This window comes from Aspergillus sclerotioniger, assembly GCF_003184525.1.
Source record: "Aspergillus sclerotioniger CBS 115572 chromosome Unknown BO94scaffold_2, whole genome shotgun sequence".
Classification (NCBI taxonomy): Eukaryota; Fungi; Ascomycota; class Eurotiomycetes; order Eurotiales; family Aspergillaceae; genus Aspergillus; species Aspergillus sclerotioniger.
The window spans coordinates 1,718,117-1,730,010 of NW_020290992.1; the positions used below are offsets into that span (position 1 = coordinate 1,718,117).

Consider the following 11,894-nt stretch of genomic DNA (forward strand, 5'->3'; position numbering starts at 1 on the left):
GTACGCCATACAGCTAACGGCCGAAGTTTCGCTAATATAATCTTCAATCATCTCATTGATAGAAAATGCACTTACCGTGTACCTGGGACGGAACCTACCACGATATGATCCGGGAGAGTTTGTTGACGATCTTCTCCGAATTCAAGTATCGGGACTTCGCAGTCCCGCCGTACAGAACAGAATTATGTTTCAATAAAGGAGGGGCAAAGAGAGAGGGAGAGTAAGACGCGTCATCTATCGGCCAAAGTCTCCTGTTCCAGGCAATAGCACCGAATATGCTCCGCAGATACGCTGTAGCTCTAGCACGGGTGTTATAGTGCGTCGTCAGATAAGATCTGATATAGTTGATGTATTGCGCGTCTATTTGTTTGACCGCTCTTCTTGATCTTCGCGGTTCACTGTTCAAACCAGGCAAGGGCGGTTTCGACTGATGCTATGCTAGAAAGCTGATTTTGCAATCAGATAATGTCGACATTCGACCAAAAGAAGATGCTACTGACCATGGAGTGCGTAATATCCGCTTTCCTCCCGCATGGCCTGACAAACGATCCACCTGCATATAGGGCAACGTATACTCGCCCATAGAACTAATTAACTATGTCCCTACACTTGACCAAGGATCAATAACCAACAACCCTATATAAACCCCATATATCCGCACATCTTTCATCTCATCTGAATCACCCACCCCCCCTACAACCCCAACCAAACCAACCTACCACCACCATGCACATCCCCTCACCCCTCACCACCCTCGCCCTCATCGCAACCACCACCCTCCCAGTCCTATCCACCGACCTCCCCATCCGCACCATCTACCAATTCTCCTCCAACGACACCTGGCTCGAGAACCTCGCCGTGCGCTCCAACGGCATCATCCTCGCCACCGAAATCGGTCCCCCAGCCAACCTCCTCGCCTTCGATCCACGCTCCCCATCCCCCAAAAAACACATCCTGCATACCTTCGACTCTGTCCTCGGTCTCTCCGGCATTACCGAAGCAGCCCACGACATCTTCTACGTCACCGGCGCCAACACCACCTCAGCGAACATTGACGATCCGCCTAAAAACGCCACGCACGTTTGGCGCGTCGACTTTAATATCGGGAACGGAACGGCTCCTGAGATCACCCTCATTGCGCGGCCTACAGCCCCCACGGGGTTTAATGGACTCGCGGCATTCAACGAAACCATCATCCTCGCGTCAGCCTCCTATCAAGATTCTATTTTCGCGGTCGATACCACGACGGGGTATACCTGGGAAGCTATCAAACAAACAAATCTAATGAGCAGTATCAACGGGCTCAAAATCCAAGATGGATTCGTATATTGGACCGCCGGAGGCGATCTCTACCGTGCACTGCTCTACAACAACGTGACTGCTGGGGTCGGGGAGTTGATTGTTAAGGGGACCTCGTTTGATGATTTTGCCATTGCGCCGGATGGTTTCCGTGCGGGCAATGGGAGGAAGTATGTGTATGCGGCTACGGCGGCGGAGAATACGATTATGGAGATTAGTTTTGATTTAGAGGGGGGTGAGAATCGCACGGAGGTGGTTGCGGGGGATTTGGACTCGACGGAGATTGCGGAGCCCACGGGGTGTGCGTTTGGGAGGGGGGAGGGGGAGGTGAATGTGTTGTATGTTACTACGGGTGGGGGGAGTGCGGTGGCGGTGGATGTGGATGGGGTGGATGTTGCTGTTGGGGCGCAGTTGTTGGGGATTAGGTTGGGGTAGTTAGGGTTTGATTTGGTTTGAGGAGTGAGTAGTGGGAGTTGATTTGGGGGTTCTTGGTTTTATGGAGAGGTGCCTATATAATTAGCATTATATATGGGGGTTATTAGGTTGATAGGCTATGATTAGACTCGACTTGGTGGTGGACTGGACTGTGAAGGAGTCAATGGTCGAATGAATACGTCAACTAAGTGATATACTTGATCGTGGTAAAGGTGGTAGTAGTAGTGGTAGTAGTATGCTTTGATATCTACCAGAGACGCTGTGTCTACCAGCACTCCTAAGACCCCCTGAGGGATATAGAGACGTACCAAGCTGTAGAAATAGGCACAAAAGAACGACCACAAGACAACTAAAGAGAATGTAGCAACGTACAATAGTTAATTATATCCCCCGACATGTAAACTGCTCTAAGGTTACATTGAAGGCGGGACAACTGCCCAAGCTTCAGGCCTGTATTGCCAAGGGGTCCTCTGGATCTAGGAATTAGGGCTCACAGACAGGATCGTGCAGTGACGCGGGATCAAAATCGTAAGAAGCACGAAAGAAAGAAGGATAAACAGAAAGAAAGGGATCCATATTTGAATGTAATTTTGCCATATCTCAATTCCTGATCCAACCTGTGATTGAATGGCATCACTCGCACCAAGTTGTCCAACTATAGCAGCAAGTATGTCATCCCAAAATGTATACCCCCCAATTCCTTTCCTCTCGAAGGATCTTGTAAACCGCAGGATTTTGTCCTCGGGCATGACTCGCAATACTCCTAATCATGCCAAACCACTTCTGAACATCCTGTGTGGTACCACTGTTCACCACCTTTTCAAGATAATTGAGCCTGATCTGATGGAGCATTTGACTCGCCTTAATCCCAGCTTGCAACTCAACGGCTTTGCCTAGACCTTCCACAAATGAGGTCTCCAGGTCCTTCGCCAACCTGGATCCTTCCACATCCTGGGCAGCCAGTCGCAATTCGATCATAGCCATGCCATGAGCCTCTGACTCGCGTGCATCACAGTATATGATAGTATCAGTGAATCGACAGGTCCGAGCAGAAATCAACTCGCTGATGGGACAAAGTTTCTCTTCTCTCTTGGCATTGATCAGCGAGACGACCCAGGATTTTGAAAGGCTGCTGATAGACGATGGCTTTCGTCCGCGGATGGCAGCCAGTAAAAGCTCAATACCAACGTTTGACTGTTTTTGAGCTTTAGATTTGTCTCCACCACGAATCATATCGGTAAATGGCTTGGTGAGCACATCGTATAACATTCCGTCGAGTGACACTCCAGTACCATTGATGCTGATCATGTCTAGTTCCGCCACCCAGACAGCTGACAGATCTTTGACAAGCCAATCCTCCCTTTCACTCATGGCGGTGCGAATAAGCTGAATGCAAGTATTCGATACTGCCTTTGCCCGCCTGATATCGCCTTGCCTACATGCCTGGCTAAACGCAAGAGCGTTACCGCAAATAAGGGAGCGTACAGACCCGTCGCCTCTTTCCTTCTTGGCTCGTGCCAGGCCGCTTATGATGGAGTGTGACAAACCGTCTCGAACATCTTCCTTTCCCCGTTTCATGGCTGTTAGAAGCAGCTCGAAGGACACATCCCAGCTGGATGCCGACTTGTGAGATTCATTCTCAACACCCAGATAGATGGCATCCTCTCTCTCCGCGATAAGAAGCTGGAATTTGTTTTTGGTCTCGACATCATGCCCAATTTCAGCCACGCGATTCCAGACATCAACCCATGATACCGATAGCTTTTCGATTAAGCCATCGGCATTCCGCCCAAACGCCGCAATCATCAGGGATTGAATTGCCCCTGATATGTGTTTGGCCTCGAATTCCTTTGTGCGTAATGCGGTATAGATTGTGTCAGCCGAATCCTTGAGCAGGTTGTCGAGAATACTATGATGGCCGTCGTCCGTCATGCGACTCAACGCATCCACAGTGGCACTGGATATGGCTCTCAAAGGCTCGACAAGGTATGGGCGATGCGATGTGCGTAATAGAGCCAGTATCGCCAGTAAAAGAAATTTGGCTTGCTTTTCTGCACCTTTACCTGCCAGATGGTTGAGCTTCATGACTTCCTCGTTGACTATGCCCGTGACCAATCTGTCCTGCCTCATCTTTGAAGCCTGGAGACATCGGACGAACCTTTCCGCCAAATAGTTCAAGGCGTACTCCGAGTCGTCGTGCTGTTTCACGCACGAGCTCAGAATGACCATTGCAGCACTGGCGAGGTTCTTCGCCTTCTTGCTGCCTTCATGAAGCGCTCTGTCGAACTTTGCAATATGGGTGTCGATGACCTCTGTCAAGATATTGGTCTGGTTTTTCTTGTGAAGCCTATTTATTGCTCGAACCAGATCATCCGACAAAGCCTTGACCGTTTCGTCCGCTTCAGCTTCATTACTGCCCTTCTTGGCAATAAGTCCTCTTAATGAATCGACCGCGATTTCGGCTACCTTGACAGAGTATGAAGCATGTCCTTTGGCTGCAGACAAGCGCACCACTTCGAGACCGATTTCGATATTTTCCTTCAGAAGCCATCGGGATCTGGTCCAGAGCACGAATGTAAACCAGACTGATATGGGCCAGAGGGTGAGACCCATCGCCGGCCCGCATCCGATATTGTATACCAAGCTGAGATAAGCGGTAATGATCCCCTTCAACATGGCTACTGCGAGACGTTTGACTCAGAATAAATGGAGTATCACAGAGACTTAGTAGTATGATTGGGTAAAAGTACAAGAAGGTCCTATTTCGTCTAGAGATTTATTATCAGGACCAGAGAGCACACGACGAGAAAGAGTTAGAAATCTGCCGCAGCTATTCACACATGCTTATCTATCACTTATTTTCATTCCACCCCATAACCGACCGGACTACCTTGAACTCTAGTACGTGATAGGTCCTTCACCATCCCTCTTCAGCCCACTTGGACATTTACAAAATTCAATTGAGCCCTCTGCAAGTATGGCTGGCTGGAACAAAGTACGAATCTCAGGTGTCTTGTTGCAATGTCGCCTAGTACTCTAGTCATCCAGCCGCGCAAACATGATCGTCGTTGACAGAATGTGATACTAGCAATATTACACACCCCGAGATCACATAAAGAACAGATGTCGGCTGATCCAATTATGCCACAGCCCAGGGAGCTAGGTGCAGGATGCAGAACATAGTTGGACACCTGCGGATGTGAAAGACGATCACGATCACTTGCTTCTGGAAACGTTCTCGCCAATCTGCCTCCACAATCCGACTCCAAGCCTTTGGCATCGAGTGCGCAAACTGCCCGATATGACCAAGATAGGAGTACTTACAGTCTTTTTACACCACTTCCTGACTAGAGTGCTTCATGTTCAGGTTCTACAAACGGCGTCTACCCTCTTAGCTTCCTTCCCTCTGCGATTATATTAGACCCAAACGTGGCGTGTTATGATATGACATGCCGATTGCTGATCCATGACCTATCATCTCGGGTTGTGCCGATCACATGACCTATTTAGATGATCATTGCAGACTTGCAGTATGCATCGCTGCCTGTTTGCCTGGGACATCAAGGTGTTGCTTTTCCCAGTGCTCTTGAGACCAATATATTCTGCTCGACGAGGTATCGAAGTCGGGAACAGGACCAAGTTCACCTACTCAATGACAAGATAAGGATTTACTAACGGCATGCAATCTTCGTATCAGTCTGAACAAACCAACCTGCGCAAGTGCCAGGGCGCTTCCAAAGTAATGACCAGCACATGGTATTCATACCGGAGGGACGTAATCTTTCTACAGAATAGATGTTGCGCCATTTGGGAAGTGAAATGCTTTGGGAAATGACATGTCATATGTATGCATAAGCACTACATGAGACTAGGGCAACTGTGCGGCTGACGGGGCGGGTTTGTGGTCGCCGATTTTGGGATTCGCCCAATGGATATGACACACTCGACGAAGGCTTTGGTTGTTCTTTATAGGACATGTTAATTCTACCATCCATGACTCGTCCCTACGAGACTACTAAAGGGTAGAGCCACGGGCCGCCCCGGCGACAATATTATGGATGTGCTGCGTTGGAAGTTGCAGCTCACTAGCCAATAGCGACATGACACTAATGTATGCCGGCCAAACCTCGGACAAAACAATGCCCAAGCTCCAAGCCTTTTTGACAAACCCGTGAGTCACCAACAAAAATGGAGATATACGTGTGACTGGGTGAACTCAACCTCTTCGGTTGACGGAACCTATGGTCCTCCTGTCCGATCATGCATGCTAGTTCCAGTGCACTTCCCATTCAGCTCGAATGCATGTTGACGGATTTTTTCACCACTTATTCTATCGGACACATCACAGAAATTGAAAAATACAACTATGATTCTGAATTTTACCATCAGTCATGGAGGTCTCTACAGGGTTAGAGTTCCAGCCCCGATATGCCATCCTAACCAGCACCACAACCCATAGCCGGCCTCTTGGATTGGTGCAACAGGCTTAAACAAAACATTTCAAAATTCTCCAATCAGTCCTTGACCCTTGAAGGTTACTTACTGACCCCATTCCATCCAACACTCAGCGGCAAATATATCCGGACGCCCATGGTGGGGCCCACTGAGCTGGGCTGAAGATCCTCGAACGTAGGGCATCAAACCCGTCGGGCCAACCAGCATGCAGGAGGGGAACACATCCCGACATTTCTCCTCTCCGTCGACTCCCCATAACCACAGCTTCACTCAGGGAAGATATTCATCCACTCACCTTTCTGTCCTTTCTCGAGCGAAGCAGTCCAGATAACGACTCTGACTGCGCTTTGGTCTCCTGAGACAAGATGGGTGACCAAAGTACCTTCAACAATACAGACCACACAACCACTCACAATCAGGCTGGTCACCAGGTTGTCAATGGGGGTATTTATAATATCAATAATTATTATACCCGACCTGGAGGTATAGTACTTGACTTGGGGTATTGTCTTTCAGTTATGCTGACCATGCCATAGTTCCCATTCATAAACGAGGTACCGCTGTACACTTCCTCCACTGTCATTGCCACTTGTACTAATTGTTCCAGATGGATCGGGTGCTAGCATCCAGGATAAGGACAAGGTAAAGACTCTCTATCCTTGGCTCCAGGGCTCAGACTAATAAGGATACAGTCTCACCTCGACAGAAAGCTCCTTGATGCGGCAAAGGCCGGGGAGACCGAGAAAGTGCAGCAACTTCTGGACGAGGGAGCAAATGCCTCTGCGACCGATGCACAAGGCCAGACCGTGTTACATATAGCTGCTTCTGAAGGGCTGACGGATATTGTCAGTCTTCTACTCAAACGCGGGGCGAAAAAGGATGTGAGGGACAATTCCGACCGTCAACCTGCACATCTCGCAAGGCTGTTTGGTCATGTTCCTCTGGCGAACAAGTTGGAGTTGAATTTGCTTTGATGGGTTGGATTCAGGCGCAGTGGTTCGATCAGCTTTTTTACAGAGCCTCTAATGTTTGGCTTGACCCCCAATCAAAATTATCTATATCTTCCCGACCACGGTCAACTGTAAGAGGCCTTGATGGCGGATATATAGTTGTGATAGCCCTCTTGCTGTTTACTAGGTAATTGATTGACACTGTACCCAGCTACAACGACAATGCATTAGCCACAAGCATTCTGCCTCCGTCTGATTCCTGATGGCTTTCCATCAATCCACTGCTCCAAGCCCCAGATGGGACATCTACCGTCCGAACGAACCAAAGTTCATGCCCCCATGGATGGTCTGCTGACCAGCCTGATTGTTGATAGCAGCACCAGCATTGTTAAAGTTGAAAACCGGGCTCTGTCATTGAATTAGAAAGCACCTTCAGCATTCCAACGCAGCAGATACTCACAATCTCCTTCTTCCTCACGGGCACAATAACCAACATCTTCTTCAACGCCCCTAGAACCAACCCGTATCCCTCATCATCCCTCGACCCAAACTTACAAATGTGCTTATGATCCGCCGGAATGGAAATCATATCTCCCCGACCGGGAATGGCAGCCGAATTTCTGTCAACCACCTTTGCGGATGTTAGCATAGCCCCTCAGGTTATAGATACACTCACCATAACATTCTGGGTCTTCCGCTGCTCATAGAAAAACGTAGTATGGACGCTATCATCCGAGTTATCCCGTTTTCGAAGTACATTGGCGAATTCCTCCATCAGATGCTGCAGCGTATCCGATTTACTTCTCAGGTCGGAGATATTCGACTTGTTGATTTCGAAGATGTAATCCGCTACTTTGTGGAAGCGTGACACCCAGCTTGCGATCTCGGATCCGCAGAATGGAGTCCCTAGGAATACTATCCCGCGTATGTGTTTGCTGACTGTCTCGGTGTTGTCGGAGGGTGCACTCCGGTTGCCTGCCACCACGGCCTATCATGCCTTGTTACCATTGATGACACGATGATGGGGTTCGTAGATATATACCTGTGCGCAGACAAGACCACCCAAGCTATGAGCTACGAAAATGATCGGACGCTCTGCCTGTTGACACTCTTAGAAGCTCTTCCACAAGCGAGAAAAGTTAATATCGTGGCTTACCGTTCCAGATTCAGTCCGATAGCGAGACAACTGCGCACATAAATCTTCCGCATTGCCAATGATGCCATTCTGCGATAGAGCTGCCGTGAAGCTGACTACCCGCGAATCATAACCAAAGGTCAAGATGCGGGTTTTGGGCAGGTCCTGGGGAAGGAGGGCCTGTGGCCAGCACACATCGTTGATAGTCCAGGTGGCTTCGCGAGCTCCGCCGAGGCCGTGGACGAAGACAATGCTGGAGGGAGTCAGTAACATGTAAACACGATGGTAGTGAAGTTTAGAAATCATACTCTACCTCCGCCTCTTCAGAGTCGTGCAGCTGTTTGGTGCCGTACTCGGGCTCCGGCTCGCTCTCGGAGGATCTCAATGTACGAAATATGGTCATTCTGGCTGTGAACTTAATTCTAGAATTGATAGTAGTAAGGCTGGGATGTACTAAGTAGCTAGGTGATAGATATCAGACTTCTAGCAGTTCAGAGGTAATTTATATCCATGTCTTTGCTGGAGGTGGCAAAACCCACGGCTTCCACACTATTGCCATCCCAATGTTCGTTTCTCCCCAACCCCACCATTTTCGGACTGCAGCAGATCAATCAGACGACGAGACTCGAGCCACGCCAGCATGCATGGGAGTCCGGTCTGTCATGTAGATCACTGTATCCCGACGACTCATGTAGCCGGCTCACATTACCGCCTTCAGAGCTAGGCACGGCTGCATACAGAAAAATACAATTCATGTTTTCATGACACGATAGCTGGTATGTATGAGGGTTAGATTTAGAATTTGCTTGGACTGGCATGTTATAGGAGATGTAATATTTCGCTGAGCGACGGCCTGTGTGCGAAATGCGTATTCATCTCCTTGTTCCTTCTGCGGCGCATCGACAAACACGATGATCAGATAGACGTAAGACGAGTCAAATATTAAGGGATAAGAAGACACTATTACGATCTAAATCCACTTCCAAAACGTAGAATGAGTTTCTCGTCTTGCCGTTATCAGCGTGTAGTATTGGGCCTCTACCCACAGGCTGATAGACCAGATAGGTACTTCTTTCCAATTTAAACCAAAACAAGCCGAGCGTACTGCGTACACCATATCTCCTTGGAAGATAACATAATACTGACGCATGTCCAGAGAATAGCATACCTCAAGATACTTCCATCCCACACGACAACTCCAATGCCCCCTCGAATTCCTGCAGAAACAGCCATCGACCCTTCTCTTTCAATCCCCTCTCCTTCCAATTATTCGCACTAAGCAGAAAAGGTCCAAAATGCCATATAAGCTAGTATCATGCGCCGCTACGACAAACATATCCGGATCCGCATCAAACCATTGAACCGCCTGGATAGTATCGCAACCCTGCTGGACATCCACTGCAAGGACCATCCCATCCAGTTGCTGCGAGAGCGTGTGGAAGGGGACCTGATCCGGCTTGCTGTGGGGAATTCCCAATGCCTTGTGATAGTATTGGAGCACCTGGGCAGGGTCGGATATGACAGGGTGGATAGGATGGAAGGCTGCACCGGGGCAACAGTGATTTTCAGTAATAGAGATAGATACAGATAGATAGGTACCTGGATACAGTTACAGTTCAGACATGTGATAGAAGCTATCATCTATAAAATAGATAAATATGTTTTCAGTGATTCAGGCCAGGGTGTTTAGATAGCTGATGGCATGTTCCAGGGTTGAGAGAAGATAGAAGCTATTATTATTAAAGTAGTTAAAGATCTTGAGACCACTGAACTCTAGATTAAATTTGGTGAGTTCTGATTTTTGGATCTCATGCCTGGTGAATTTATAAGCCAGTACAAGGGCTTCCTTGATTATTAGATAGCTGAGAAAATATGCTTACTTGATCTCTGGGCTGATGATTAGTAAAGTAAATACAGAAAAAAGAGAGGATTGTCAAACCCTAGGATCGCTTCCCTGTTCCTGTTAGCTTAGCTTCACTGGTATACGTACCTTCGAACTGAATCGAGGATGTATCAGACTGATGACTATCTAGGAATGACTGGTCTTGAACAAGAGAAGAGAAGTAAGGCCAGATAGTGCCGTGCAGCTATCCGTAAGTGAGTGCAGACGAGTATTGTTGCTAAGCTTTCCAAATGTATGGTTACTTAAAGACAGTAAGATTGAGCATGAAGAACAGAACTAGCTAAGTACATAAAAGAGTGTCCTTATATATCCGTCCTTCGTATACCAAGTCGTATACCTTCCCATATACCGTATACCATATACCATATACCCGTTTGTATACCCTTCCGTATACCCGTGGTCACGTGACGCGTGGCTGTTCCGGGTGTTGGTTACTCAAATCGGGATTCTACTCGATAAGAGTTGCTGCCCGTCCGGACGTTGTCTTCTGCCTGGCGAGTCCGCCTTGCTAGTAGCTTTAACTAGCAGGGGTCCGTAACAAGGATTATCTGATATAATCAGTGTGTGTATGGCTGTAGTAAATAGAAGGAGTTATTTAGTAATATAGTAAGATAGAAAGTAATAAAATAAAAGTTATACTTTTAAATTATTGATTTAATATTTTCAAGTAGGACACTGTGTTTTTCTAGAATCTTGATAATGTATTTTTAAGCTCTTATATACCCGCCCAGGGCTTTGATATTCTCAGTAATCTTGGAAGGAAAGTTATTTATTATGTTTATTAGATTACTGAGATTAAAGATAATGTTGTACTCTTTATCTGAGATATTAATATACTTAATTAAAAAGATATATGTTATAGCTTTTTATTTTTTAAAATCCTTAATGGCTGGGCCCATGAACGGAGTAGTTAGTAGCTTGATTTTAAAAATAATATTAATAATTGATATTTATACTGTTAAAGTAGAGGACAGGATTTATAAGAAGATACTAGTAGCCATATTACTGGACTTGTTTGAGATAGGGAGACTTAGATCTTATAAGAGATATTGAATAGCTTTACTAGTGAATTTATAGTAACCGGGCCTTTCTAGTCTACTCCAGTCTACTATACTTTATAAAGGGTCCAAGCTAGATATTACATATTAGTCACCTGCGGCTATGATTCTGAAAATCTGATAAAAAATAAAGAAATATTAACTGATTTCTCTCTTTTTACAGCCTGCGAGAGCCCGAAATTCTCAAACTCAGGATTCATGTTAAAGCCCTACTGTTATTATTATCCTAATTATCTAACTATCTATCTATATAATCCCCTCATTGATACTCTCTTAAAAGACCTATCTATATAATCACCCACTTTAATCCTAATTTCTTATTATTAAAATCACTGATATCTTCTCCACCACTGCTATCATTATATTTATCTTAATAACCTTCTATCTTAATACACGCAACTAACTTGCCTAATTCTGTGAATTTGATCTTATCATGATATCTGTATATTCTTTAAAAATATTTATATACTACTCTACAAGAATTAACCTTGAAAATAATATCTTAGTCCTCCCTGTCTAATACAGCTTATCTTTAATAATTTTTATATATTCTATCTAGGAATACTCTCTCCCGTTCTTATAAAACCAATATAAATCATTATAAAAAATCTTATTAATTTGTGCTATTTTATTTATTATATTATTATCATATATCCGCG

At 46.3% G+C, this 11,894-nt stretch overlaps 4 protein-coding genes across 4 annotated transcripts; 2 read left to right on the forward strand and 2 right to left on the reverse strand.

Moving 5' to 3' along the window:
- Positions 1 to 726: 726 nt before the first annotated feature.
- Positions 727 to 1,734, forward strand: BO94DRAFT_542132 (uncharacterized protein; the record flags this gene model as incomplete). The annotated part of the gene is made up of 1 exon (XM_025613079.1): positions 727 to 1,734. One exon carries the CDS (start codon positions 727 to 729, stop codon positions 1,732 to 1,734), a length of 1,008 nt encoding a protein of 335 aa, XP_025472815.1.
- A 672-nt stretch (positions 1,735 to 2,406) lies between these two features.
- Positions 2,407 to 4,410, reverse strand: BO94DRAFT_542133 (uncharacterized protein; the record flags this gene model as incomplete). The annotated part of the gene is made up of 1 exon (XM_025613080.1): positions 2,407 to 4,410. One exon carries the CDS (start codon positions 4,408 to 4,410, stop codon positions 2,407 to 2,409), a length of 2,004 nt encoding a protein of 667 aa, XP_025472816.1.
- Positions 4,411 to 6,554: 2,144 nt separating this feature from the next.
- BO94DRAFT_571517 (ankyrin repeat domain-containing protein) lies at positions 6,555 to 7,163 on the forward strand (the record flags this gene model as incomplete). Its single annotated transcript, XM_025614873.1, has 3 exons — positions 6,555 to 6,633; positions 6,797 to 6,831; positions 6,882 to 7,163. The coding sequence occupies 3 exons, from the start codon at positions 6,555 to 6,557 to the stop codon at positions 7,161 to 7,163; spliced, it is 396 nt and encodes a 131-aa protein (XP_025472817.1).
- A 208-nt stretch (positions 7,164 to 7,371) lies between these two features.
- Positions 7,372 to 8,712, reverse strand: BO94DRAFT_507526 (esterase/lipase family protein). The gene is made up of 6 exons (XM_025609619.1): positions 8,583 to 8,712; positions 8,296 to 8,527; positions 8,182 to 8,232; positions 7,816 to 8,127; positions 7,600 to 7,770; positions 7,372 to 7,547 (listed from the first exon to the last, which is right to left on the reverse strand). Exons 1-6 carry the CDS (start codon positions 8,675 to 8,677, stop codon positions 7,446 to 7,448), a joined length of 963 nt encoding a protein of 320 aa, XP_025472818.1. The 5' UTR covers positions 8,678 to 8,712; the 3' UTR covers positions 7,372 to 7,445.
- Positions 8,713 to 11,894: the final 3,182 nt, after the last annotated feature.

Bases quoted from the DNA above. Each gene is read 5' to 3' on its own strand.
- BO94DRAFT_507526 (XM_025609619.1), bottom strand. From the start codon at position 8,677: ATGACCATATTTCGTACATTGAGATCCTCCGAGAGCGAGCCGGAGCCC. The intron at 8,528-8,582 runs GTATGATTTCTA...GACTCCCTCCAG, and splicing joins TCTGAAGAGGCGGAGGTAGA to CATTGTCTTCGTCCACGGCC. The intron at 8,128-8,181 runs GTATATATCTAC...AAGGCATGATAG, and splicing joins GTGGTCTTGTCTGCGCACAG to GCCGTGGTGGCAGGCAACCG.